Source organism: Mytilus californianus, unplaced genomic scaffold (genome assembly GCF_021869535.1).
Source record: "Mytilus californianus isolate M0D057914Y unplaced genomic scaffold, xbMytCali1.0.p SCAF_5, whole genome shotgun sequence".
Taxonomy (NCBI): domain Eukaryota; kingdom Metazoa; phylum Mollusca; class Bivalvia; order Mytilida; family Mytilidae; genus Mytilus; species Mytilus californianus.
In genome coordinates this window covers 119650672-119678462 of record NW_026262701.1, presented here as the reverse complement: position 1 = coordinate 119678462, position 27791 = coordinate 119650672, and the positions used below count along the sequence as shown (strand labels likewise).

At 31.1% G+C, this 27791-nt stretch overlaps 1 protein-coding gene and 1 long non-coding RNA gene across 12 annotated transcripts; both read right to left on the bottom strand.

The window, feature by feature from the left end:
- Positions 1-411: 411 nt before the first annotated feature.
- Positions 412-27774, bottom strand: LOC127700880 (uncharacterized). Of its 4 annotated transcripts, none has more exons than XM_052204581.1 (10): positions 27639-27774; positions 26294-26361; positions 25144-25374; positions 22878-23033; positions 22168-22322; positions 22094-22112; positions 17470-17578; positions 16370-16485; positions 15621-15668; positions 412-3095 (listed from the first exon to the last, which is right to left on the bottom strand). In XM_052204581.1, exons 2-10 carry the CDS (start codon positions 26358-26360, stop codon positions 2692-2694), a joined length of 1305 nt encoding a protein of 434 aa, XP_052060541.1. In that variant the 5' UTR covers position 26361; positions 27639-27774; the 3' UTR covers positions 412-2691. The 4 variants fall into 4 exon arrangements, with proteins under 4 accessions (XP_052060541.1, XP_052060542.1, XP_052060540.1 ...); XM_052204582.1 differs by lacking the exon at positions 22094-22112 and adding an exon at positions 20719-20737; XM_052204580.1 differs by lacking the exon at positions 22094-22112 and having other exon boundaries at positions 22149-22322.
- LOC127700882 (uncharacterized) lies at positions 5641-6885 on the bottom strand. Of its 8 annotated transcripts, XR_007981756.1 has the most exons (5): positions 6837-6885; positions 6745-6790; positions 6622-6667; positions 6176-6221; positions 5898-6098 (listed from the first exon to the last, which is right to left on the bottom strand). It is a non-coding gene; the product is annotated as an uncharacterized LOC127700882 (long non-coding RNA). The 8 variants fall into 8 exon arrangements; XR_007981754.1 differs by lacking the exons at positions 6622-6667; positions 6745-6790; positions 6837-6885 and adding exons at positions 5641-5705; positions 6438-6610 and having other exon boundaries at positions 5961-6098; XR_007981755.1 differs by lacking the exons at positions 6622-6667; positions 6745-6790; positions 6837-6885 and adding exons at positions 5766-5791; positions 6438-6610 and having other exon boundaries at positions 5961-6098.
- Positions 27775-27791: the final 17 nt, after the last annotated feature.

Here is a 27791-nt window from a genome sequence, read left to right as displayed (position 1 = left end):
ACCAAAACACAAAAACTTAACATTGAGCAAGAAACCCTGAAGTTGAGGTCAAGGACAGATGAAACCTGCCAGACTGACATGTACACCTTACAATTATTCCATACTTCAAATATAATTGACTGACTGCTTACAGTATCTGAGAAATGGATCTTATCATGTAACTGTAACCTTGATCGCCCATACACAAGTCAGGTGAAACCTGTCTGACAGACATGTAGATCTTGTAAGGAACCCATATATATATATGTATACCAAATATAGTTATCCTATTACTCATAATGAATGAGAAATTGATTGTAATCCCTATGTCTGGCATTCTGTGATGAAAAGACAAAAACCAATATGACAGACATAAACCATCAACAACACTGCTTTAAGATGTAGCATACAGGCAAGAAAGACAATACAACAGAACTTTCAAACAAATTTTATTACAAGTATCTTTAAAAAATATATAATAGTTTAAATGAATATGAGAAACAGTTCATGATTTATAAAAGAAAACATATCAGCATAGCTAAACTATTTTACAAGAATCAATGGATTTAGAATTTTAAAAATAGACCATGAAATTAATATGACCTTTGTTCACCTCCCTTGTTACGAGTTACAATTTTCACTGTCGGGCAATTTATTTCCTGTTCTTTATATATATATGAAGAACAGGTAACAAAATATGCCAGTTTGACAATTGATTGTTTCTACATTAACCAAAGCAAATAAAGAATGCATGGTTCACCAAACAAAAGAGGAAAATATTAATTCCTTGATCCATTGACATACTCATACAATTCAGCCATAATAATTATCTTTGCTTTTCAATGATTTTCTATTTCAATATTACATAGACTTTCCTTTCTCTTTTATTCATATTAAAATATAAATATTTAAGAAAAACATAAAATTAAATAATTGAGTTTGAATGACCTTTTATTATGTACTCTGTGGTAAAAATTTGTATAAAAAAAATATATAATGTAAAATCAAATAGATATCTTATTTTTAAAGATTTCAAAATGACGATAATGCCTTTTATTATCACCAAACTATATCACATGAAAGAAATGTAAGTACAGTTATATATCAACAAAACAACACAATCATATAACAATTATAATAAAAATACACCAAAAGAAGCTTCTCTGTTACATAATTATCATACAATCAATGATAACATGCAAAATAAAGTAGAGATTTCATTGAACCTAAATCACTCATCAATGTAAAGACCAAATTTCATTTATTTTACATGTCTATGTAGAGGGTTTTCAAGATAAAAGCCAAATAACCTAAAATGAGTAATAAATACTTAATCATTTTTAAATGTTTGAAGTTTGTAGACCTTCTCTTGCAAGTCATATTTACTGTTACTTTTCTCTCGATCCACTATACTTTGAAAGATAATAGTTAAAAAGGGAGAAAAGAATGAGTTAATATAGTCATTTAAGGACAAAGGCTCCTATAAGCAGTTGTATAACTTTTCACTCATGTTGACCCATTTGTAGACATTATCTTGCTGATCCTTACAATGTTCATCATATTTCATATGGGTCTTAATTCTATGAAAAGTAGTCAATCTTGAACAAAACCAAACCTGTACCCAATCTGTACCTCAGCATTTCACACTTATAAATCAAGTTTGGCTAAAAATTTACAGGCATTATGAAAAAATTCTGGACAATTACAATTTTCATTAAGTTTTCTATGTGTTTAGGGGCTTAAGGATCCTAGAAAAGTAGGTTGTCCCTAACAAACTTGAACATGATATGTAACTCAACAGTATACATTAATAAATAACAAATAAGCTCAACATATACAGGCATAACAAAAACAAATCTGGACAACTTAAATTTAGAAATGACAAAATTGACAACCTGATAAAAGTAAGTCTATATACCCTGGCAAGTAAGTGATGGGATATATCAAAACTTCATGGAAACATAAAGCAGACAAAATGTGAAATAAAAATGTGAATTTTGACATAAAAAATGTATACTAGTAGTAAATACATTTTAAACCAATTTTCTTACCAGATGCCAATGCTACTTTAGTTTTAACAAGATCTGTTATAAATTTCTAGGGGGTTGAATAAGAAATGCTGTGGTGGAACAAGTAAATTCAAGGGTAAGTTCTAATTTGTTTTTACTAATTACAACACTTGACAATTGTCTTTGAACAGCTTGTAAATAATATTCAATAGACTGAACAGTTACAAGAAAATTGGTTAGTACATGAATGTTTTCTACTGTATACAAAATAAAACAAAACATGATGAAAGACAGGTTACAACATTACAATTATATTATGAAGCCATATAAAAATAACACAAACATCAAAATAGAATATACTGTAAACCAAATAATATTTTGGCAGATACTTTTTTTCATGTTGAGAGAATTTTTTATATTCTCGATTTTCTAAATTTGTTCGTGTTTTCCTATATTAAAGAAAAGATCCAATCTTGAAATATATTTGAGCCACTATTTACATTTGTGTTTATATTCTAATTGCAACAGTCACAAAAATAAATTGCTAACAAATATAAGTTGGTTCATAGTCTTGTGCATAATAATAAGTTACTAACGCCTAGGTTTTGATTTTAAAAAGGAGCATTAAAAGTACACGTTGTACATGCATTTGATTTACTATCACAAATCTCTGCAACAAAAGGTCTTGACAAGGGATACTCTTTTATACAGTAGGAGCACTAAATGTGTAAGACGGTGGCTGATCACCATTAGAGTTAACTGTCACATTAAGGTTAATTTGAGGATTAATGTGAACAGCTGGTCTACTGTTTGTGTTGTTGAATGGAATATCTGCATATGGAGGCGGAGAATCAGTTGTCTGGTTCAGGTTGTTGTACTGAGGATTGTTTGTTTCTCTTCTTGGTGTTCTGTCTGGATAACTTTGATGAGTATATGATGGTTCCTGGGGCTGGTATCGTGAGCTACGACTTGCATTATTCTCTGATCCAGGGGAAGTGGGTTTTGTTCTGTGAAATTTGCAGTACAATGCAAAACAAATAATTACAATGATTACACCTCCTGATATTCCCAGAATAATCTGCCAGCGTAGGGATATAGCTTCTGTATCTGAAAAAAAAATATCCATGTAATTTTTCAACAATAATGAATGAAGAGCAGTATGTACTTGTATCTATCTAGACAATTGGAGTCATCTGAGGAGTTTGCTGGAATTACTAAGCTAGAATTTCCTACTGTAGTAACTATAAATTCACTTTTAATTGCCATTACTGTAAATTCACTATTAATTGCCACTACTGTAAATTCAGAAATTATTGCGTACATTTAATATTGCGATTTTCAAAGAAAGGACAAAAATGTGAGATTGCGATTTCAGGAAAACCTGCATACAGATATATAGATAAAAGTGAGTTTTTATTATTCTCAACCAGTCCAGTAATTCGCAGAAATAAAAACCTCACAATAATTTCTAAATTTACAGTATTTATTTTTAAGAAATAATTCTTTCATGCCATGCTCTATGCTTGTTTTAACATGGGTTCACATTTTATTTGTTATAATAATATCTTTATACCAAACATTACAAAGTGTAAAATGTTGACAAATATAATGTTTACCCATATTGAAATGAGAATAGTGCATGGCATAATAGAATTATTTGGATTCTAATTGGGAAAATTTTGAACATTTGTACTTCAAAGTGTACCTATGAGAAACTTTCAAAAGACAACCATTTTGATTTGAAAAAGCCAAAACTTTAAAGAAACCCAGCTGTTTTTCGATTAAAATATGAACAAATACATGAAAACTTACTTTTAGAATTATTTTTATATAATTTCTTAACAAGCAACACCAACACAAATGTCCATTTTGATCTCTGGCTTTGTTCAAATTACAACAATTGTAACGTCAATCACTTGCACCCTATGTTCTATTTGAATAAGAACATGGCTTTGTTTAAAAAGGGAAAGAAGAACATTATATTACAAAGTCATTTATTATCTTCAACACCTGATGATAATGCATAATTTATAAATACAAATTTTTGCACATGTTTATTGCATGGAAATGATATTAAGTTCAAATTTCCAAACAATAAAGGACTAACTCTTCAACTGTAATAGTGAAAATCATCAATATTGAAGTGGACCTCCATTTTGTCATCAGTAACAATAAATCAAAATTTTAAAAGCATTGGTTGATAAGCTTTTGAACGGAAACAGCTGGAGTTGCCTGATCAGCCAACCAACTGCAGTACAACCCTGTCAAAACTTCCCAAATTTGCGTCAAGAGGTTCCGGACTAGTTGCTGATATAAATATACGACTGAAGTACAAAGGGATTGGGCAACCTAATCACTGTATACACTATATAAATGGGCGCATTACATTTGCTGGCATTTAGGAATTAAAATTTTTATGTTTGCGCGCAGCTTTTGATTACATTTACATGCATTCATTTTATAGGTAACACAGGTAAAATAAAGATAATTTATAATAAATATATAAATAAGATGTGGTATGACTGCCAATGAGGCAACTCTCCTCAAGACACCAAATGAAGTAGAAAATTGCCTGCTTCAGATTGAGGGTGGTATAAAAATAAAATTATCATAACAAAATAAAATAATTAAATGGCAGAACAAATGTACAGATAAAGAACAGCAAAAACAGCTGTGTTTGTTTGCTTTTGTTTTTTTATGTGCATGTAGTGATTTTGAGTCATGAATATTTCCACCATATCCGTTCTTTTCCATTTTGTTAAGTCTAGAGATTCAAGGTTTGGGATTAGGTTTAACAAACTTTTGTTGAAAGCAGATTTTTGATAATCTCTGTAAGATTTATTCACATGGTTAAGACTTGGGAAAATTTAAATGCTTGAAATATTCTTAAGACACCTGTCTATTCATTGTCCTATGTTGACATGAATTATCATTGATACGGTCACAACTATAAATTAACTGTTTACAAAACTTAGAATTTTTTTCGAAATACTAAGGATTTTCTACCCAAGGAATAGATTATCTTAGCTTATTTGGCAAAACCTTTTGGAATTTTGGGTCCTCAATGCTCTTTAACTTCGTACTTTATTTGGATATTTTTACCTTTTTTGATTGGAGTGTCACTGATGAGTCTTTTGTAGACGAAACACGCGTCTGGTGTACAAAATTTTAATCCTGGTATCTATGATGAGTTTTTTTGAGAGATATCTTTTGTTTTTTGTGTGTGAAATTGTTTCGGGGTTGCTGTTTCAAATTTCTATATGCATACATGTATTTATAAAACTTTATAACAAGAGTGCACATACTGAAATGTCTTGTCTGCTTACTGATTAGAATTGAATCTTGTGTTGAAAATCTTCAAGATCAAGGTTTTACTACAGGTAAGTTATCATTATCATTGTTCCATGAACCCTGGCAGACAGACAAGTACTCCTCACAATCAGTCTAAACACCAAAAAGTGTTGACCTACTACTTATAGTTTAAAATGACCTAATTACAAAGACTTTACATTGACCAATAAAACATAAATATAACGTCAAGGTCAGTAAAACCCAGGTAAAGTAACATGGTCCAAAGCAATGAACTATCCCATGCCATTAACTTCTTTGTAATCTAAATCCATATTGTTTTATACTTCTACTATGTAGACTATCCATATTGAAACACTGACATCATTTATATACATGTAGTGTCCTTTAGACAGAATAACAATGTACCTAGATTACATTTATATAATATCCTTTAGACAGAATAACAATGTACCTAGATTATATAGTGTCCTTTAGACAGAATAACAATGTACCTAGATTACATTTATATAGTATCCTTTACACAGAATTACAATGTACCTAGATTACTTTTATATAATATCCTTTAGACAGAATAACAATGTACCTAGATTACTTTAGACAGAATAACAATGTACCTAGATTACATTTATATAGTGTCCTTTAGACAGAATAACAGTGTACCTAGATTACATTTATATAGTGTCCTTTAGACAGAATAACAATGTACCTAGATTACATTTATATAGTATCCTTTAGACAGAATAACAATGTACCTAGATTACATTTATATAGTGTCCTTTAGACAGAATAACAATGTACCTAAATTACATTTATATAATATCCTTTAGACAGAATAACAATGTACCTAGATTACTTAAGACAGAATAACAATGTACCTAGATTACATTTATATAGTGTCCTTTAGACAGAATAACAATGTACCTAAATTACATTTATATAATATCCTTTAGACAGAATAACAATGTACCTAGATTACTTAAGACAGAATAACAATGTACCTAGATTACATTTATATAGTGTCCTTTAGACAGAATAACGATGTACCTAGATTACTTTTATATAGTGTCCTTTAGACAGAATAACGATGTACCTAGATTACATTTTATATAGTGTCCTTTAGACAGAATAACAGTGTACCTAGATTACATTTATATAGTGTCCTTTAGACAGAATAACAGTGTACCTAGATTACATTTATATAGTGTCCTTTAGACAGAATAACAATGTACCTAGATTACATTTATATAGTGTCCTTTAGACAGAATAACAATGTACCTAGATTACATTTATATAGTATCCTTTAGACAGAATAACAATGTACCTAGATTACATTTATATAGTATCCTTTAGACAGAATAACAATGTACCTAAATTACATTTATATAATATCCTTTAGACAGAATAACAATGTACCTAGATTACTTTAGACAGAATAACAATGTACCTAGATTACATTTATATAGTGTCCTTTAGACAGAATAACAATGTACCTAGATTACTTTTATATAGTGTCCTTTAGACAGAATAACGATGTACCTAGATTACATTTATATAGTGTCCTTTAGACAGAATAACAATGTACCTAGATTACTTTAGACAGAATAACAATGTACCTAGATTACTTTAGACAGAATAACAATGTACCTAGATTACATTAACTTCTTTGTAATCTATAATCTATATTATTTTATACTTTTACTATGTAGACTATCCATACTGAAACACTGGCATCATTTATATTGTGTCCTTTAGACAGAATTACAGTGTACCTAGATTACATTTACTTCTTCACCAATTATAATGCAATCAATTGTTTCATTGAAATTGACTGGCATGCATTGTAGTCCCAACTTAAACTATTGAATCTCAGAAATGATTGATTGAAGGTTGATTAACATCCAATGACAAATACCACATGCAAGTACTCAATTAATAGGACAATTACATATATATTTGCTGTGCCAAGTAAACATTTGTGAGTTTGAGCAAAAAACGTGGTCTCTTGATTCTTTTTCATTGATGAAGCAATAAGTCTTTTGTAGAATATGCATCTAGCATACAAAATTTGAAGCCTGGTATTTTTGATGAGTTTTTTTTAATATCCTACCCAAATAAATAAATTGCTTTGCCGAGCACAGCTGGATATGACCGCAGAGGTCCAACCCTGAACAGTTGGGGCAAAAAAGGACACAATATTTGCGCTTGATACAGGTCAGAATTTGGATTGTAATTAGATATTTGACACTTAATTGTGCAATACACTATGCTGTTGCCTATTGATCCACCCCCCCCCCCCCCCCACCCCCTAACTTTTTTTTTGCAAAAACAATAATATTTGAAGAATTTTTCTTTTTAATTTCTGAAATCTGAAATAAGAAAAAATTGACCATCCACAATTTCTTTTTACCCCCCCCCCCCCCCTTTTCCCCCAAAAAAAATTCTTTCCCTCAAGATATGGTCATAATCTCAATTCAAATTTCCAATGGAGTTTGCAACCATAATTACCCATTTAAATACATCATAATAGTCTTAAAATAGAAAATGACATACATAATCATGGCTAAAATTAATATTCCTTGATAGTAACTTCTAAAAATAAATTGACAGCTAGTCATCCAAGACAATACAACATATCTTTATACATAATTTAAAAGCAGTGTAAGGGAGGTAATCAAAACGTTGTGTTTGGATTACCTCCCTTACACTGCTTTTAAATTGTCTTTAGTAATTGTCCATTAACAAGTAACCCTTGTTTTTCCCCTTTTTTGCCCCTAATTCCTACACAGTTTGAGCTATAACCCCCCCAAAGCAAATCCTAAACATCCCTTTGTGGTATGGAAACTTGTGGTATAATTTCAGAGAGATCCATGCACCGTTCCACAAGTTATTGTCTGGAAACTAGAAAAATGCTTATTTGGGCCCCTTTTTGGCCCCTAATTCCTAAACTGTTAGGACCATAACCCCCAAAATCAATCCCAATCTTCCTGTGTGGTTATTAACCTTGTGTTTAAATTTCATAGATTTCTATTTAATTATACTAAAGTTATTGTCCGGAAACATACTGTCTTTGGACGACGCTGACGACGACGACGTGATACCAATATACCACATGAACTATAAATAGAAAACTATTGAGCAATAAGATTAGCAATATTGAGCATGTATATTAATCAAAATTTTTTGCGGTCGTATAAAAATTTATCTAAACAAGTTGGTATATTCATTAAACATTGGTCCTGAATAAGCATGCAGTATTTGCTACTGGACTTTAAGCACTTATCAATTAACCAATCATTACTTCTACAAAGAAATAAGATATGATTTTCTTAAAACATTTTATTACAATAATTATGGTATAAAAATTAATATATAAAGCATATTAAGAAGTTGAAAAATATATTTAAACAAGGGTAAAACTTAATGCCCCCTGCACTACGGCGGGGGCATAAAAATATCACATAGGGAGTCATATAATTATGAAAGAGGATATTAATTATATATTTTTTCTTAATGACTTCTATGAAATAAAAAAATCTCTAAAAAGGAACATCAAAACCCTGAATGGTAACATTCCAAGACATGATATGACACGAATGACGTCTATATTATCTGCACAGAAATGAGCATTAAATTATGATAAAAACTCTACTGGAAACTCCTTAAAAAACAAGCATGTGTACAAATGTCTCTGTTGTAAATAAGTCGATTTGGGGGTTGACATCACAATAGTAAATACTTGATTTAATGAAAAAAATATAAATATTACTTACAGAAGTATCAAACTGAAGTAATGCTTCATTTTAATCAGTTTTAATAAAGTTAGACATAAAGCAATATGGATATGTTGATATGTAAAGGAAAAACTCACTAAACACAGAAAAAAAAACATACATACATTTCAAATATCATACAAAATTGTCTTCATTACAAAACTAAGCTATGAGGTGTAAAATTATAAAACAATAAAAAATACACATGTACAAATTAAATTTATGTTTCAATAAATACCCAGGATCATCAACAATAAATAAAATCTTTTCACACATCAGATCTGATTTGTTTTTATCATAAACACATCTATTCCACATATAAATTTACAAAAATTATAAATAAAGAATAATAGCTAATTTAACATTAGAATATTAACATTGTTAAGGTCAATTCAGTTTCAAGGGAGATTATAACTAAAATGTAATGTTATCTTTTGTAAATGCACATTTATTAGAGCTTTCATATAACCAATTTTGACTATTTTATTGCTGAAAAAATTAGTTTCTAAAATTATTAAAAGTTGTCAGAAAATTAAAATTAACAAAACTCCAAATTTCAAACCTCATCTTTTCTTGAAAAAAAACAAGGTAACCTAAGTTTCGTTTAAAGAATTTTTTTAAAGATCTTAACTCAATCCCCAACTTTTCTCAAAATCACAAAAATGACAATCATGGGTTAATACATTAAGGATCTTAATGATAAATTATATCTTTGTTTTGAATAATCTCTAAAATGAAAAAAATATTCAATTAATAGTCAGTACAAGTATCCCTGTGTCTTTTAAGTTTTTTTTTTAAATGATTCATCTGAATTATGTCTCAAACTTTATTTTTCCCTTACTGAAGCATTTTTACAAATGTTAGGTGCTTTTTAAATATAGAAATACAAAAATAATTCAGCATAAAATATGGTTAGTTTCTGGAATTTGTTTGACTTGAAACAAACAAATTTAACAGCCCAAATAAACAATGTTTGGTACAATATATTCATTTTTTAAAAATTAACTAGTATATGGAAAATAATGACAAGACATATAATGCATTTTATTATTCAAAAATATCATTTTTGCTATATCATCATAACTATTTCTGAATATAACTAACTAGTAATTCAGGAAATTTATGATGCTATCTAAATCAATCAATTGACTTATTAAGAATAAAAGAAATATTCAAATAAAATTATAAAAGGATAAATATATTCATATCAAGTAATAATGCCTCTGAATAATGTATCCACATGCTTGTTTGGAAAGGGTGTGTGGACCAGTGTTCCATTTATGAATTACTTTTATCTAAAAATATGTGTTTGTAATATATACTTAATTTAATGTACAATAATGTAATAATTAATATGCAAAAAACATTTCTATAATCTATAAATAGAAAAATATTGAGCAATAAGGTGTGCAATATTGAGCATTAAATTAATTAATCTTAAGAATCAAGTTCAATGTCTTGAAAAATGTGTCAGTCTTGGGAAGACGTGTGTTGTCTGCCATCTCCAAATACTAGTAATATAAACAGAAGTCCATGTTTTGGAAAAGGACTACCCAAAAATAAATCAGAGCAAAAATTAAAATAGGAGGTGCACAACTTATGTCCTGAAGAAAAATCTGTACAAGTTGGTAGAACAAGGTACAGTAACAGACAGGTGTTAGCTAAAATTTCCAAGAATAATTTGGATGTATGCGTTCACGAGTACAAGTGGTGTGGCCATATGATGGTTTAAGTAATACATATATAAGCTTCCATAGACCTGCGCTTAGGTGATAAAATTAGTATGGATTTCTTGTGATCTTTGTAATGAATGTAAGCACTAATTAACAATAAAGAACACATTGTCATTGTCTAAATCAAGTTTCTATAGACCTGCACTTTGGTGATATATTTGGGATGGTTTTCTAGGATAGCACCAACAAGAAATTACACAATGTCATTGTCACTATCAAGCATGGCCACCCATCACATGGTCATAAGATGGAGGTGCTGATGGATGAATGGTGCCTTCTGGTAGAGATGTCTTATTGTCGATCTGTGGACCTTCGGTATAGTTTGTAGAGACAAGTCTAGGTGTCTCTTCTCCATCTTGTACAGAATCCATTTCTATTGAACGATGTGCCTGTTTATATCTATATTTCCTCTTTCTTTTACACACAATGATAGTGACCACAATAATAATGGCTAGCAGAATACCCACAATGATCAGGACTATTCTTAAATTAAAATGGTCCACTTTCTCTGAAATTTAAAAACAAATATGGGCTTTAGATTTGTACATTGCTGTAAATTTAATTTTTCACACATTGGTTTGAAGGAGATAAATAAATTTGTTAACATTTAAAATTCACTGCAATAAGGGAAGAAAGGTTAGGCAAAATAGAACTACATGCTTTTTTTTCATATAAAAGAACAGAATGTATGAGAATTTGTTATAATGAGTCTAGTTTTCTGCACTTTTGTTTTTAAAATTCACTCGCTTGATATTGTTCAAAACTGTCCTCTTTGGAAAAAAAAAAAAACAAACAAAAAAAACCCCCAAAATTCACTAATAAAACAATCATGAGTTAGGTTTTAGGATTTCGCTACTCTGTTTAAATATAAAATGCTTTTTAAATAACTGTTATAAATTGATAGTATATAATTAACACAACTAAAAAAGCAGAAAAAAATGAAAGATCCTTGTCCTTTTTTTGAGATATAAGCCATTGAAAATCTGACTGTAATCTCTCTAGAGTTTTCCTACATTTAACGTTGGTACCTTTCTTCTTTCAAAAACTATAAACAAAATAACAAAGATTTTACAAGATTTTGAAAAATAGCTTTAAATATGTATTAGAATTATAAAAAGAAAAGTAGGGGTTAGCTGGCAAAATTTTTAATGGCACTACATGGATGAAACCAGAGGACTCCCAACATCTGACAAAAAGTAAAATAACAAGAGCAACAAACATCCTAAACTTTATGCATGATGTAGACACAGGTGTGAGATATGAATTTTTAAATATATGTATATATACTGAATTCACTAATGCTAATGTATTCATTATATACACATTTTTGTTTTTAAATCTAGTCTTGCATCTATGGAAGTATGACTATAATGCCTATAAACATCTTCCTATGACCTTGATGTTAAAATAGGATTTAAATGAACTTTAGTCTTAAAGTTTTAGGATTCCCGAAGGAAGAAATGGATTGTTGACATAAACATTGAGGAAAATTTAGAACTCGAAACAATCATTTGAAGTCTTTCTATCATTATAGGTATTCAGGCTAGCCACTTCATAATCCACCCACACATCATCATTCACAAAACAGATCATTATAGGTATTCAGTCTAGCCACTTCATAATCCAACCACACGTCATCATACAAAAAACAGATCATACTAGATGAAACAAAGCATACTGGAATGGAGGACACATCATAAAATAATATTGAATGTGTGGTATTGATGAATGAAGACAAAATTAAATTTGTATGTAAATAAGGAAAGCAGATATATGTAGCTGAAGCAACCAACATACATTCAAAATACATAGTGCAAACAGTATGACATAAGCGTACGAATAAAATAGTTACAAATTCAACCTAATTTATCCTAGTTAACAACAATTCCTGATTCATAAGTCTCAAATTTGATGTAATGAACACCTAGTGTATCAAGAAATACATTTACTATATATATGATACTTTCTCTCCATTAACTCTAGCCTTTCCTTTACATGAAGTTACCCTAACCTTTAACTTCACCAAACTTATTCTACATTGGCCATGGAGCGTTTGTGAATTGCAAAACGAGAAATCAGCAATGGTAAGAATGACTGTCACCAAGAAATTTCTTTCTACTTTTAGTGCATGATAAAATAAACAAGAAATGATTTTAACAGGATGCTGTTACGAAGTCTCCCAAACGAAGCTCCCATAATTCGTAATTCCCAGGGTCGCCTGACATTGGGCAAAGTCCAGTGAAAATTGGTTTGGTCCAGTAAAGTTATATGCATTACTGATGCCTGGAGACTAACCCTGTATATCATTCAAACCATCTTAGCATGACAAACCAGAATATATATGGTTTAGGGGTGGGGATCTTGACCACTTACAAAATATGAGAACTTTCTTAAATGGCATGGGGTGGGGGTGACCCCTGGGGACTAACCCTGTATTTCATTTCATGTGCTTTATCATGACAAACCAGAATATATATGGTTTAGGGGTGGGGATCTCGACCATTTACAAGATATTAGAACTTTCTCAAATGGCAGGGGGTCAGGATGACCCCTGGGGACTAACCCTGTATATCATTCAAACCATCTTAGCATGACAAACCAGAATATATATGGTTTAGGGGTGGGGATCTTGACCACTTACAAGATATTAGAACTTTCTTAAATGGCATAGGGTGGGGGTGACCCCTGGGGACTAACCCTGTATTTCATTTGATTTGCTTTATCATGACAAACCAGAATATATATGGTTTAGGGGTGGGGATCTCGACCATTTACAAGATATTAGAACTTTCTCAAATGGCAGGGGGTCGGGATGACCCCTGGGGACTAACCCTGTATATCATTCAAACCGTCTTAGCATGACAAACCAGAACATATATGGTTTAGGGGTGGGGATCTTGACCACTTACAAGATATTAGAACTTTCTTAAATGGCATGGGGTGGGGGTGACCCCTGGGGACTAACCCTGTATTTCATTTCATGTGCTTAATCATGACAAACCAGAATATATATGGTTTAGGGGTGGGGATCTCGACCATTTACAAGATATTAGAACTTTCTCAGATGGCAGGGGGTCGGGATGACCCCTGGGGACTAACCCTGTATACCATTCAAACCATCTTAGCCTGACAAACCAGAATATATATGGTTTAGGGGTGGGGATCTCGACCATTTACAAGATATTAGAACTTTCTCAAATGGCAGGGGGTCGGGATGACCCCTGGGGACTAACCCTGTATATCATTCAAACCATCTTAGCATGACAAACCAGAATATATATGGTTTAGGGGTGGGGATCTTGACCACTTACAAGGTATTAGAACTTTCTTAAATGGCAGGGGGTGGGGATGACCCCTGGGGACTAACCCTGTATTTCATTTAATGGGTTTTATCATTTAGAACATTTTCAATTAAAAAGATTGTGTCTATCACAAACGGTTTTCAATTTATAATCATTTGAAAATTTTAAAAAATAAAATCCCATAGGGTTCTATAGTAAAACCCTCTTTTCTTTTTGCCCCTCAAAGTACCCCTTTATAAACCCCATTGCACAAACAAAACCCTGATTGCACCACTAGACATGTTAGTCTAACATATTGTGAAATCCTAAGTTAATCTGACAAGCGGTTTTGGAGAACGGGTGCGGACAAGTTCAAATTTAAAAGCGGCGGAAGAGGAAGAGGAAGAGGAAGAAGAATAATAATAATAATAAGAACTGAGCAAAAACAATAAGTCTTCCCAAACTTCGTTTGGGAGACTTAATTAACTGATTATGGAATTTTCAAACTAAATCTATTGAGTAATAGTCAAGATAAGAGGAAAGCTGTAATTATTGTATTACAAAATGTATAAGCTTTGCCTATTATTATTTCAAAGTAAAAATTTCATAAATTGAAAATTCTGCAAAAACATGGTTCTCTTCTTTGGCAACTAAACATTTTGACAATATAGGTATGGTTCTTGAATCAAACAAAAACAGGATTTTGTTGGCTTATTGTATGTTTCAGAATTTAACTAGATATCATTGAGATGGGAGCCATCTCTGTGGGCCCCGCTGTGAATAATGTGTGGTAAAAAATTTGTATCTTTATCATTGGACATGGGCTTGTCAACTGAAACCAAAGTTTTTGACCTTGACCTTTGACCTAGGAAGTTGTACATAAATTATGACACACCCTCTGGTGTTGGTTTATATACATGTCAAGTATAAATTTTGAAATCATAACGGTTCTCATGATATAGAGCGGAACACAATCTTTACCATAGGACATGGGGTTGTCAACTAAAACCAAAGTTTTTGACCTTGACCTTTGACCTAGGAAGTTGTACATACATTATGACACACTCTCTGGTGTTGGTTAATATACATGTCAAGTATAAACTTTTAAATCATAACGGTTCTCTAGATATAGAGCGGACACAATTTATTATGGACGGACAGACGGACAGACTGATCACTATAGGGCGTCCGCCATTCGGCGGGGCCGGGGCCCTAATAAAATTTAACAAAAAGAAGATTATTGGCGAATATTGTGACTTTTTTGTTTATGATAGAAAAAAATCAGAAATCAATTAATTCCCGAATTCAAAATGGCAGCTTCCCTTAGTAGATTGAAAATTTTGCACTAGTTGTTGTCAAATCTATCAGTCAGTACAACATTAGTGCATTAGAATAGAACTTATCCTGTATGATACCAACAAAAAAGCACAGGAAAATTAAATGTATGAATCAGCACCCAATAATTCCAATGGCAGTGTTTTGAATATAAGTGACTTGAGGTGAGTTGCATGTATGAATTAGCATGTATCTACTTACTTTCTTTTTCCTTCTCTACTGGTATTGAAAATATAGTTGTTTTGTTAACTGTAAGAAAAAAAACATATTGCAAATCAATGAAAGTTTGGAAGCCCCCAAAAAAGGATAAATGTTTTTATGCACTGACTGAGTATAGACTGTAACCATTATATAGGGTAACTATATCCTAGTTTGGAAATACCCCCACAGTCATGTTCCTTGTGGTGTCTGACTCAAAGGCAAAAGTATCTGTCTTATAGTCTAATTCGTAGCAGCTACTATAATACATTTTTCGATTAGTCCAGAGCAGTTTTGATGGTATCTGGAACATTAATTGACTTCTTTCTGTGCACTCCTCTCAGTCCTCCGCCCTTAAAAGTCCTGTCCTATACATATTTGTTTATAGAGGGAAATAAATACTTTTGAATGCAAAGATAATCATTTCAACCACTAGAAAATCTTTTTACAACCCAAAAGTTCTACAAGTCAAATAGAAATATTTAAATTTATTTAATTATTACATGTATCATTGTTTTGATCTATATAAACATGATGAAGTTGTCCTTTTTCAAACTAGAAACTGTGCTATTGTGCCCTTTTGTCTTAAAACTGTTCCCCTATGCACTTAAATCCTAGCTAGAACACTGAAAATCATAAAAATGTTATATGATTTACATAAATGGCAAAATGTCCAACAAATTTGAATACATTCACTTACTTCCAGACTCTGTAAATTGTCAACTAACCAAAGAATTATAGAATGTATTTACCTTTATTTCTCTGACAAACTGCTAAGTGTTTGTCTCTTTCACATTCTTTAAATTGGAACTTTTGAGTATGAAAATTAAATATTGCACAGTCGCTGTCATCATTGTTACCCTCAGTTCTGAAATGAAATAACATAATTTTTCATCATCGAAACCCTCAGTTCTGAAATGAAATAACAATATTTTTCATCCTCTTTACCCGCAGTTCTGAAATGAAATAACAAAATTTTTCATCATCAATACCCTCAGTTCTAAAATGAAATAACAAAATTTTTCATCATCAATACCCTCAGTTCTAAAATGAAATAACATAATTTTTCATCATCAATACCCTCAGTTCTAAAATGAAATAACATAATTTTTCATCATCAATACCCTCAGTTCTAAAGTGAAATAACAAAATTTTACATTATGAACATGCATTACTATGGATTAATTTATTTTCGTTGCTATCAATTATTGTGGTTGGAGAATGATTACCTTTTTTGATGGTAACTGGTTTCTTGATTTCAATATTTGACCCTATCAGAGTAACTAACAACTTGTGCTATGCTAAAACATAATATTCCTGAATCAGATTACCAGTATGCTTATTTCAGTAAAGATTTTTTTTTTTATAAAAAATTCACAAGATGTACAATTAATGTTGAAACAAAAAATTTAATATATACACATTTTTCTAAAAGCAATCTCTGTTCCAAAAATATTGATGAAAATATGTCTGTATTCAGTAGCTAGATGCTTGTTATGTACATGGTGATGATATCTGTACATATCATGGAAATAAGTTTAAATTGAAAATTAGGGATGTTTAATGTATTGTAATACATGAAAGGTGTCATGTATGACTTTTTTCATAGAATAGTCGTCTAGTGCTGATGTGTTCCATATTTGGTATTTCTGATGCAATTTACATATAGACGAGTATTTTACCTTTCAAACAAGTGAAATATCATTGTCAATAATAAGTTAAGGTCAAAACCCTGAATTGATAATCGTCTCTCATTAACGACTGTCTATTGACCTGTAGATGATTTTCTATTGATTGTTTCTGGGTTGCTGTCTAATTGCCACATCCTTTTATTAATAGTTTACTAACATACCTAATCCAATCAGTCAAATAACTGTTGTTTAACCATTTAAATTTTCCTTCTGTTTCAATATCAGTAAGTCCAATCCATGCAGATGCCACAGACACATTTTGTGCATGAGCTATAAAGAAATACAAAGATCAATGTAGGTACAAATGTGTTGACATACCTCTACAGTCTACACATGATATTGCTGTGTTTAGCATTTAAATCAATGATTTAAAAAAAAACACCTTTTGTTTACAAACATAAATAAAAAAAAGCTGCGCCATGAGCGCATGATACGCCCGTCGTCTTGTGTGTGAATTTTTATGCAATAAGCATAAATAGTTTCTGACATACGGCGTGACATGCGAAAACCCCCCTTTTTTTTTACAAAAAACTCAATATCTCTAAAATAAAATTTTGAATCAAAACCAAAAAGTATACAGATCTTTAGATTAATATAACTAAGAAGTGTGTAAAATTTTAAGCAATAATCATAAATCGTTTTTGAGATACGGCGCGACATGTGAAAACCCCCCTTTTAAAAAAAAAAAATCAATATTTCAAAAATAAAATTTTGAATCAAAACCAAAAAGTATACAGATCTTTAGATTAATATAACTAAGAAGTGTGTAAAATTTTAAGCAATAATCATAAATCGTTTTTGAGATACGGCGCGACATGTGAAAAACCCCTCCCCCTTTTTTACAAAATACTCAATAACTCAAAAATAAAATTTTGAATCATCACCAAAAAGTATACAGATCTTGAGGTTAATATAACTAAGAAGTGTGTAAAGTTTTAAGCAATAATCATAAACTGTTTTTAAGATACAGCGCGACATGTGAAAAACCCCTCCCCCTTTTTTAACAAAATACTAAATATCTCTAAAATAAAATTTTGAATCATCAACAAAAAGTATACAGATCTTAAGATTAATATAATTAAGAAGTGTGTAAAGTTTTAAGCAATAATCATAAATTGTTTTTGAGATACAGCGCGACATGTGAAAAAAAACACACACCTGTTTTAGTTACTAAGTCCCGTAACTCAAAAAGTTTTAATCTTATTTTCACCAAAAAGTATACAGATTGTTTGACCATCATAAGAAACAACTATGTTAAGTTTCATGAAATTTGGATAAGTCATTCTCAAGTTACGGTGCAACATGTTTACGCCGGACAGACAGACGGACAGATGGACGGACGCCGGACATTTGTATACCATAATACGTCCCATCAAAAATTTGACGGGCGTATAAAAATACTATTTCTGTATCATTTCATGTTTTATCCAATTTACAGTGTGCAACAGGCAAACAGCACATGAAGAAGTAATTGTTTTCAGAATTTCTCTTTCAAAATCTAAGTTTCTAAGAAGCAAATACCCACCAGAACCTAGTATTAAGAAAAATTTTGTTTGTTCTATTTAAATATCTGAAATTCTGAACATCTTTTCAAATCAAATTATGTTCATTTAAATTCTTGACTTTACATAATGTTTATTTTAAAATAATGTTCTTAGCAACTATATATTTAAAAATTTGTAAGGGGTTCCACGGAACTCTGTGTCTCGCCTACAATTGCTGCTGTCAGTGTAAAAGTGTAATGTTGACTTAAAAAGTGATCCATTTATCAGTAAAATACAAAATTTAAAGAAAAATTCAAACTTTTTCTTTAGATGCTATTTATCTTGAAGATAAGACTCTGTACAAGTTTCATATAAACAATCCATGAAGGTTTACAAATTTATCATGTAAAAAAAAAATAATAATATTTTCAAAATTTTGCTCTGGATACTGTATTTTGGTCATAAACAAGCCCTATCAAAATTTCATAAGATTCCATGAAGGTTTGACAAAGTTATTGATGACTGAAAAAATTTAACCTCAGACTGAATCTAAATGTTAACTGTAAAAATCAAGGCATTGTCGATGTTGTGATAAAGCTAATTTTGTAGCTAGTCTGACATTTTTTCTAACCTCACTATCGATATTTTGTTTTTATTTTTATTTTCATTTCTATAATCTTTAATACTATAAAGTTTCTATTCTATCGCCCAAAGATGGAGAACTTTGCAATATTGATGTAAATCATTTTGATATTTCAACTTTAGACAGTGTCAGTTTTTTTAAATCTTCTATTTTTAGAAACATTTGCAATTCAATGATTTTGACAAGAATGGAAAGGGAAATCTTCAAACAAGTAGTATATTTTTTAAATGCCATTAATGATATAATTGGCTTAATAATTTCCAGAAAGCGGCATTGAAAATGCACTTTCTCAACAACAAAAATGAAAAAAATAAGTCCATTTATCAGTAAAATACGGAAAAATGAAAATAAATATTTTCAAAATTTTGCTCTGGTTAGTGTATTTTGGTCATAAACAAGCTTCTGTCTAAATTCAAACAAATTCCATGAAGGTTTGACAAAGTTATTGATGTCTAAAAAAACTTTTAACCACAGACTGATCCTGCCGACGACAGAATCTAGGATCGCTATGTCTCGCTTTAGCAATATAAATGTTGCAGGCTCGACATTAAAATCATGATGTTATAAAAAAATCCTCCAATTTAGAACCAATGATACTTAATAAGAGTTGACAAGGTGACATTTCTCAATTGCTTAACTGATTACATGTATGACTAAATTATTTGTTGAAAGTCTTTATATTAAAGTCTTGTTACATATTTCATCAAAAATTTACTTTTGATTCATTGATTAATTGATTGATAGATATAAGAAGATGTGGTATGAGTGCCAATGAGACAACTCTCCATCTAAGTAAAAATTAATAAAAGTAAACCATTACAGGTCAAAGTACGGTCTTCAACATGGAGCCTTGTCTCACACCGAACAGCAAGCTATAAAGCTATATATGATGGCTGTTTAACATACTGTGGCAGACATCACATGCATATTCATGACTATTTCAAAGAGTTTATAATTTGTTAAAATAACAATCAATGTAAATATCCATCATACTTTTTGAAGCTGTCAAAAAGGTTAAAATGAACAGCAGAGAGAAAAGTTTGCATATTCAATATCATAATTTTAGGTTTTTGCATATAATATTACAAAGTTAAATTTTCAGGGCCAAATAAATGGCCTTCTTGACACTTCTCCTTTACTTACTAAACAATAGTGTGAAAATTTCCATGTTTACAGAATATTTCATTTTTCAATACCCAGATGATATAATACCACAGTAATACATTACCTCTTAAATTATCAAAGACCTAATGATGACTTATAATACCACAGTAATACATTACCTCTTAAATTATCAAACACCTCATGATTACTTATAATACCACAGTAATACATTACCTCTTAAATTATCAAAGACCTCATGATGACTTATAATACCACAGTAATACATTACCTCTTAAATTATCAAAGACCTCATGATGACTTATGATACCACAGTAATACATTACCTCTTAAATTATCAAACACCTCATGATGACTTATGATACCACAGTAATACATTACCTCTTAAATTATCAAAGACCTCATGATGACTTATGATACCACAGTAATACATTACCTCTTAAATTATCAAAGACCTCATGATGACTTATAATACCACAGTAATACATTACCTCTTAAATTATCAAAGACCTCATGATGACTTATAATATCACAGTAATACATTACCTCTTAAATTATCAAACACCTCATGATGACTTATAATACCACAGTAATACATTACCTCTTAAATTATCAAACACCTCATGATGACTTATAATACCACAGTAATACATTTCCTCTTAAATTATCAAAGACCTCATGATGACTTATAATACCACAGTAATACATTACCTCTTAAATTATCAAAGACCTCATGATGACTTATAATACCACAGTAATACATTACCTCTTAAATTTTCAAAGACCTCATGATGACTTATAATACCACAGTAATACATTACCTCTTAAATTGTCAAAGACCTCATGATGACTTATGATACCACAGTAATACATTACCTCTTAAATTATCAAAGACCTCATGATGACTTATGATACCACAGTAATACATTACCTCTTAAATTATCAAAGACCTCATGATGACTTATGATACCACAGTAATACATTACCTCTTAAATTATCAAAGACCTCATGATGACTTATGATACCAAAGTAATACATTACCTCTTAAATTATCAAAGACCTCATGATGACTTATGATACCACAGTAATACATTACCTCTTAAATTATCAAAGACCTCATGATGACTTATAATACCACAGTAATACATTACCTCTTAAATTATCAAAGACCTCATGATGACTTATAATACCACAGTAATACATTACCTCTTAAATTATCAAAGACCTCATGATGACTTATAATACCACAGTAATACATTACCTCTTAAATTATCAAAGACCTCATGATGACTTATAATACCACAGTAATACATTACCTCTTAAATTATCAAAGACCTCATGATGACTTATAATACCACAGTAATACATTACCTCTTAAATTGTCAAAGACCTCATGATGACTTATAATACCACAGTAATACATTACCTCTTAAATTATCAAAGACCTCATGATGACTTATGATACCACAGTAATACATTACCTCTTAAATTATCAAAGACCTCATGATGACTTATGATACCACAGTAATACATTACCTCTTAAATTATCAAACACCTCATGATTACTTATGATACCACAGTAATACATTACCTCTTAAATTATCAAAGACCTCATGATGACTTATAATAGCTAAGTTGGCCTGGCTAAACATACAGTTATCGTAAGCAGAATTCCAATCAACTCCTGCTACAGGAGACTGTCTTATTCTATAACACTGATCAGTAGTGTCCAGGTTTGTCCAATCAGGTGGACACTCATTTTCATCTGTAAATATATGAGGAATTCAGGTTAATAATAGAAGATGTGATCATGGACACAAAATGTTCAAAATACAAAATGTCTACGGCAGGAATAGATAACCTTAACTGTTTTTGGCAAACCGTGCTGAATTTTGAGTCCTAAATGCTCTTCAACTTTATACTTATTTGGCCTTTTTACTTTTTTGATTTAGCGTCACTGATGAAGTGATGAGTCTTTTGTAGTAAAAATGCACATCTAGCATACAAAATATGAAGCCTGGTATCTTTGATGAGTTTATTTTAATATCCTACCCAAAATAACTTCTACATTGATTATATTTAAATACAAAAGTCAACAAGGAATTAACATTTTTGACTTATACAAAAGGATTGCAGTGGTAAAATATAACTTATATACCACTTACAGAAAGAAGACTTTAAAGAAATATACAATAACGGTCGTAAAAAAACAAACTTAACCAACTCTGCGGGATGCAGATGCACAGAGATACAAGGTTGAATCTGTATTTCCAAGCTACAGTTGGGGGTATACATAACATTATATTTACAAATAACATACTGAAAATTTGGAAGTTAACTGTGATTCCACTGTGATCATAGAAGTTTTTGTCGTTTGAGTAAAATTTGAGATAGAGGTATCGTCCTGAGCTGAGCACTTCATATGGATTTCTTTCTCCACATATTGATGTAATTGCTTCAGTTACTGTTGCATCACCTACAAATCATATCAAAATAATAAAAGTACATTAATACATTGTACTGCAAAAACTTTCTCCTCCATATTACACATGTGCACGTGAGTAGTGTAATCCAGAAATACTAACAAAACAACAAATCTTATTTAAATATGATTACCACTAAGATAAGGCAATGGCTAAGTCCAAGATAATTTGAAACAAAATCAAAAATGCACAACATTATATGATGAATATTTCTAAGAAAGTTTCATTAAATTCTGATTAGGTGTTAAAGGGGCATTAGCTGTCAAAATCATGTTCACGGATTTGATTCAAATTCTCATATTTGATTTAGAACATACTAAAATAAACAATTAACAATGCAGGGACTCAATAATATGTATCAGTATTTTGTGTGTATTTTAGTCTAGATGCCATCTAATTAACCATCGAGATGACCTCTGAAGACTGCTGACGGTCATATAACCCAATATAAACATAATTATAAATGTAAATAGATAGCGACCACATGCAATTGGATTTTTCTAGGTCTGTTTGATTTTATGTTATAGTTTAAATAAATGGGGAATGTGTCCATGGGACACAGATAATGCCCCCGCTTGCATATAACATTATAAAGGGACATAACTAAAGAACGGTAAAAGTAAGGGTACCCAAATTCCTACTTGATCTGATTTTTGTGGTAAAAAGCATTGTGTATAAGTTTCATAACATTTGGTTGAGGCAAACTTAAGTTAGAGAACGGAAACGAAAAATTCAGCAATTTTTCCATTTGTAAAGGGGCATAACTCTTGAATGGTAAAAGTGACGCATCCATAATTCAAATTTGATCTGTGTTTTGTGGTAATAAGCATAATATAAAAGATTTATAACATTTCGTTGAGGCAAACTCAAAATAGAGAACGGAAAACGAAAAATTCAGCAATTTTTCCATTTGTAAAGGGGCATAACTCTTGAACGGTACAAGTGATGCCACCCAAATTCAAACTTGATCTGTGTTTTGTGATTTTAAGAATTGTGTATAAGTTTCATAACATTTGGTTGAGGCAAACTAAAGTTAGAGAACGGAAACCAATTTTGGGACGTGCGGACGTACAGAGGGACAAGGGTAACACTTAATGCCCCCTCCGCTACGGCGGGGGCATACAAATAAGTAAATCATTGTTTTAACCAGTTTAAAAATGATTTGCGTGGATTGAATCGGTCAACGAAATGGTACACCCTTTTTTCACTTTCAATATTTACATTCTTTTCCTTTTAGTAGCTGAACATGCACCTTTATGCCTAGTACATGTGTAACCCATCTCCAGCTAAGGGGTCAAATTGAAGTTCACATAAATACGGATTCATATGAGGTCCATTTATTCACATGCAAGTCAATAATACATCAGCCATTTTTTTTTAGCTTATTTTGACAAATTTGGGCCAAACTAACTGCTAATAACGAAATATTGTTTCGAAATTCATCTTATATTAATACTTGAAACTAAAAGATTCATATTTCAAATTTTGTCTAAATCGTATCTAATGCCCCTTTAAGGTAAAGAAGCGGATATGACAAAGTCCACGTCATGCTTAAATTTAACCCCAGAATTCATTTTGATGTAGAAATGAAATAGATGTGAAAAAACATCACAAAAGTAATATTCTGCAAAACTTGTCAAGCAGTTTAGAAGAGGTTGTGGATACAAAGGTGGGATACTTGTATCTTAGTGTTTTTAGTTATAAGGAAAATTTGGTTTCAATTGTAGATCTTTGATGTTTCTGTTTTATTGTTCACAACTTTAATAGACTTCAGACGATTTACAGACTGACATATTGTGTAGACAGTTGAAGATTGTGTGTTGCAATTATGATGTTTTTTTTTCTGTTATTGGGTAACTGACTAATTGATATTTACCCCACATCTCCTTTTCTTTTAAAAGAAATTTGAGGTATGACCAGTTTTTCTTATTATGTTAAGTGAATGATAAAGAATTCATATCTAAAATTTGGTCTTGCATTGCTGCATCCTTCTGTTAATCCAACATATTTCAAAAGCTGTAGGATATACAATGTCATTTAATTTACAAATGATATCATAGGCAAAAGAAGAACTTTTCAGATAATAAAATAAGTAATATTTACCATCCATAATAGAGAGATGATCGTATGTCCCACATGACGAGTAGGACGGTGCTAATTGTAGATTAACATGTGTGATGGACAGTTGGATCAGTTTTCCCAAGCCTCCATCAATTACCCAACCACAGTTCAAGTTGTTGTCATAGCTATTTTCACCAGTAAGGACTGTTCTGATAGTGCCACTAGTCTCACCACTTATTGTCTGTGTGTTACCATTTTGACAGTAGTGAGTTACTGAAATATAAAGTATATTCAATAATGGTTCAACTGTTCAAAGCATTATTTCATTGTCTCACTTGTACAAGGAATATGTACTGCATTGTACAAACAATAAAATATTTATCAAGTAAGAATAAATTAGACCCATCATTTACCAACAATGATTCAGGTATATTTTCACTTTAAAATACCAAAAGAAATGCACAAATGTAATTTCTATAATAAGTAAAGTATTCAGAGGCATTATGTAAGCGTGAAAGGATTGAACTGATACCTAATAGTTCCTTACATCCCTGACCTTAGCTCTTTGGATATTTAAGTTATTTGCAATAATACCACATATCTCCATATTTTGGTATGTATTGTTTCTATAGCTTACATTTATTGAAGTGCTACATCATTTGGTCTCTTGTGGAGAGTTGTCTCATTGGCAATCATACCACATTTTCTTACTTTTATAAAAGCTGATTCAGTTAAAAAACACTCTTGCTGATGATGATTCCATGAAGAACAGGGTGATTGCTGGTGAGTGGTGATGAGTGATTCATTGAGGAACAGGGTGATTGCTGGTGATGAGGGATTCAATTTGAAACAGGGTGATTGCTGGTGATGAGTGATTCAATGTGGAACAGGGTGATTGCTGGTGATGAGTGATTCAATGTGGAACAGGGTGATTGCTGGTGATGAGTGTTTTAATGTGAAACAAGGTGATTCCTAGTGATCAGTGATTCAATGTGAATCAAGGTGATTGCTGGTGATTGGAGGTGATAACTCTCTGTTTTACCACTCTGTAGTGTATTACCTATTATATACAGAGTGATACTTCATAACTAACCATCCATAATCACCAGTGTCCTTGGTTTCAAAATTCAATAGCAAGACAGATGTTTTACTGATTCACCTAGAGGGTCCAATATTTATAAAGACTACTTACCACTTATAACTCTTGTAAAATTGATTAGAAAAAATATTAAAATTATCTGGTGTTGATGCATCTTCATTCTGAAATATAAAGAAAAAATATGAATCTTTAAATACAATATTTGACATCCCAAGTTTAAGTAAACAGTGACCATCTACTTTGATAACACTGAAATGAACATCAAAATAGACTTAAAGATTAATGCTTAAAAGACTGAAAATCACAGTCCAAAACAATGTTTTTAACAAGCTAAGCAAGTTGAAGATTAAGTTCACTGTCTTACAAGTTTTCATCATAACATGTGAGCCAACATCAAATTACAAATAATTCTGGAGCTATACCTTCTTGAAGAAATAAGAGAGTAGAGGGTTTGCTCCATTGTAAACCAGTGATGTGATCACCTTTACAGATCAAATAACTATAAGGATAAAATGTTTAATAAATGGACATTTCTCATCAATTCTATATAGGACCCATTTTCAATCAGAGAAGAAGTCTACAACATAACTAAGACAACAAACATCATCATCAAAACTGAAAGAGAAAGGAAGCTACTAACTAAACTAGATTTAGTATACTGTAAAGACGCAGGACTTCTCATAGAAAGCCACTTAGGAAAATTAAATCAAAGTTATGAGTATAAATCCTTAAATGTGGCATTATTCCTATTTTCAGGTATAATACCCCAAAGTTGGGTATAATAACATGTAACATGTACATGTAACAGTCATATTTGTTTTTTAAGTATGTATGGCGGGCCAGTTTATCACAAGTTTATGGAAGGAAAGGGTGATCTATTTATTAATAGAACACTTATAAAGAGATTCCAGATAATCCAAAAAAAAATTTCAAGTCAGAAATGATTTTTGTAAGCAATAATATGATTATCGTTAGCTTTAGGAACTGCATTATAAATATCACTAGATATTTTCGTAATAAAGAATTTTTCTTTAAAATTTGACATGCAGTGATGATAAGTACAGATCCTATGAATAAAATAGCAAAAGAAATATTCACAGAAGTGACAATTACGGAAGAAATGGGAGTGGGCGGATTTACCGGAGGGGCGGAATTACCAGACACTACTGTAGATTTAAGGGAAAGTGCATGAATTCGATAGTCATTTATTGCTCCCCCCAAAGATCATTAAACTTAATTTTTATCACAGTAAATGGGTAACCTAATTTGGGTATAATACCATAAATGGGGATAGTACCCTTTAAGTAAAGTTTTAGAAGACTCTTTCCCAATCTGTTAACTGTCTTAAACTGATAACTGGGAGCCTTTTTTCAGTCATTTAGGGATATTTTTCATCGTCATACCGAATTTCAAACGAATAAACAAGATAGAGTCTTACTTTATCAGTATGGAATCAACTTAGTTGTTATTCTAGGTTTTGTAACATAACTACGTCTTGTGTGTCATCTGGTAAACATGGTAAATGTATTTCAAAATATCTCTGGATTTACAGGAAGCAAAATAAAAACAAAGAGTTATTTCCCCTGAGATG

Bases quoted from the DNA above. Each gene is read 5' to 3' on its own strand.
- LOC127700880 (XM_052204580.1), bottom strand. From the start codon at position 26,360: ATGAAGATGCATCAACACCAGATAATTTTAATATTTTTTCTAATCAAT. The intron at 25,375-26,293 runs GTAAGTAGTCTT...TTTATATTTCAG, and splicing joins TTTTACAAGAGTTATAAGTG to TAACTCACTACTGTCAAAAT. The intron at 15,669-16,369 runs GTAAATACATTC...TTTTTCTTACAG, and splicing joins AGTTTGTCAGAGAAATAAAG to TTAACAAAACAACTATATTT.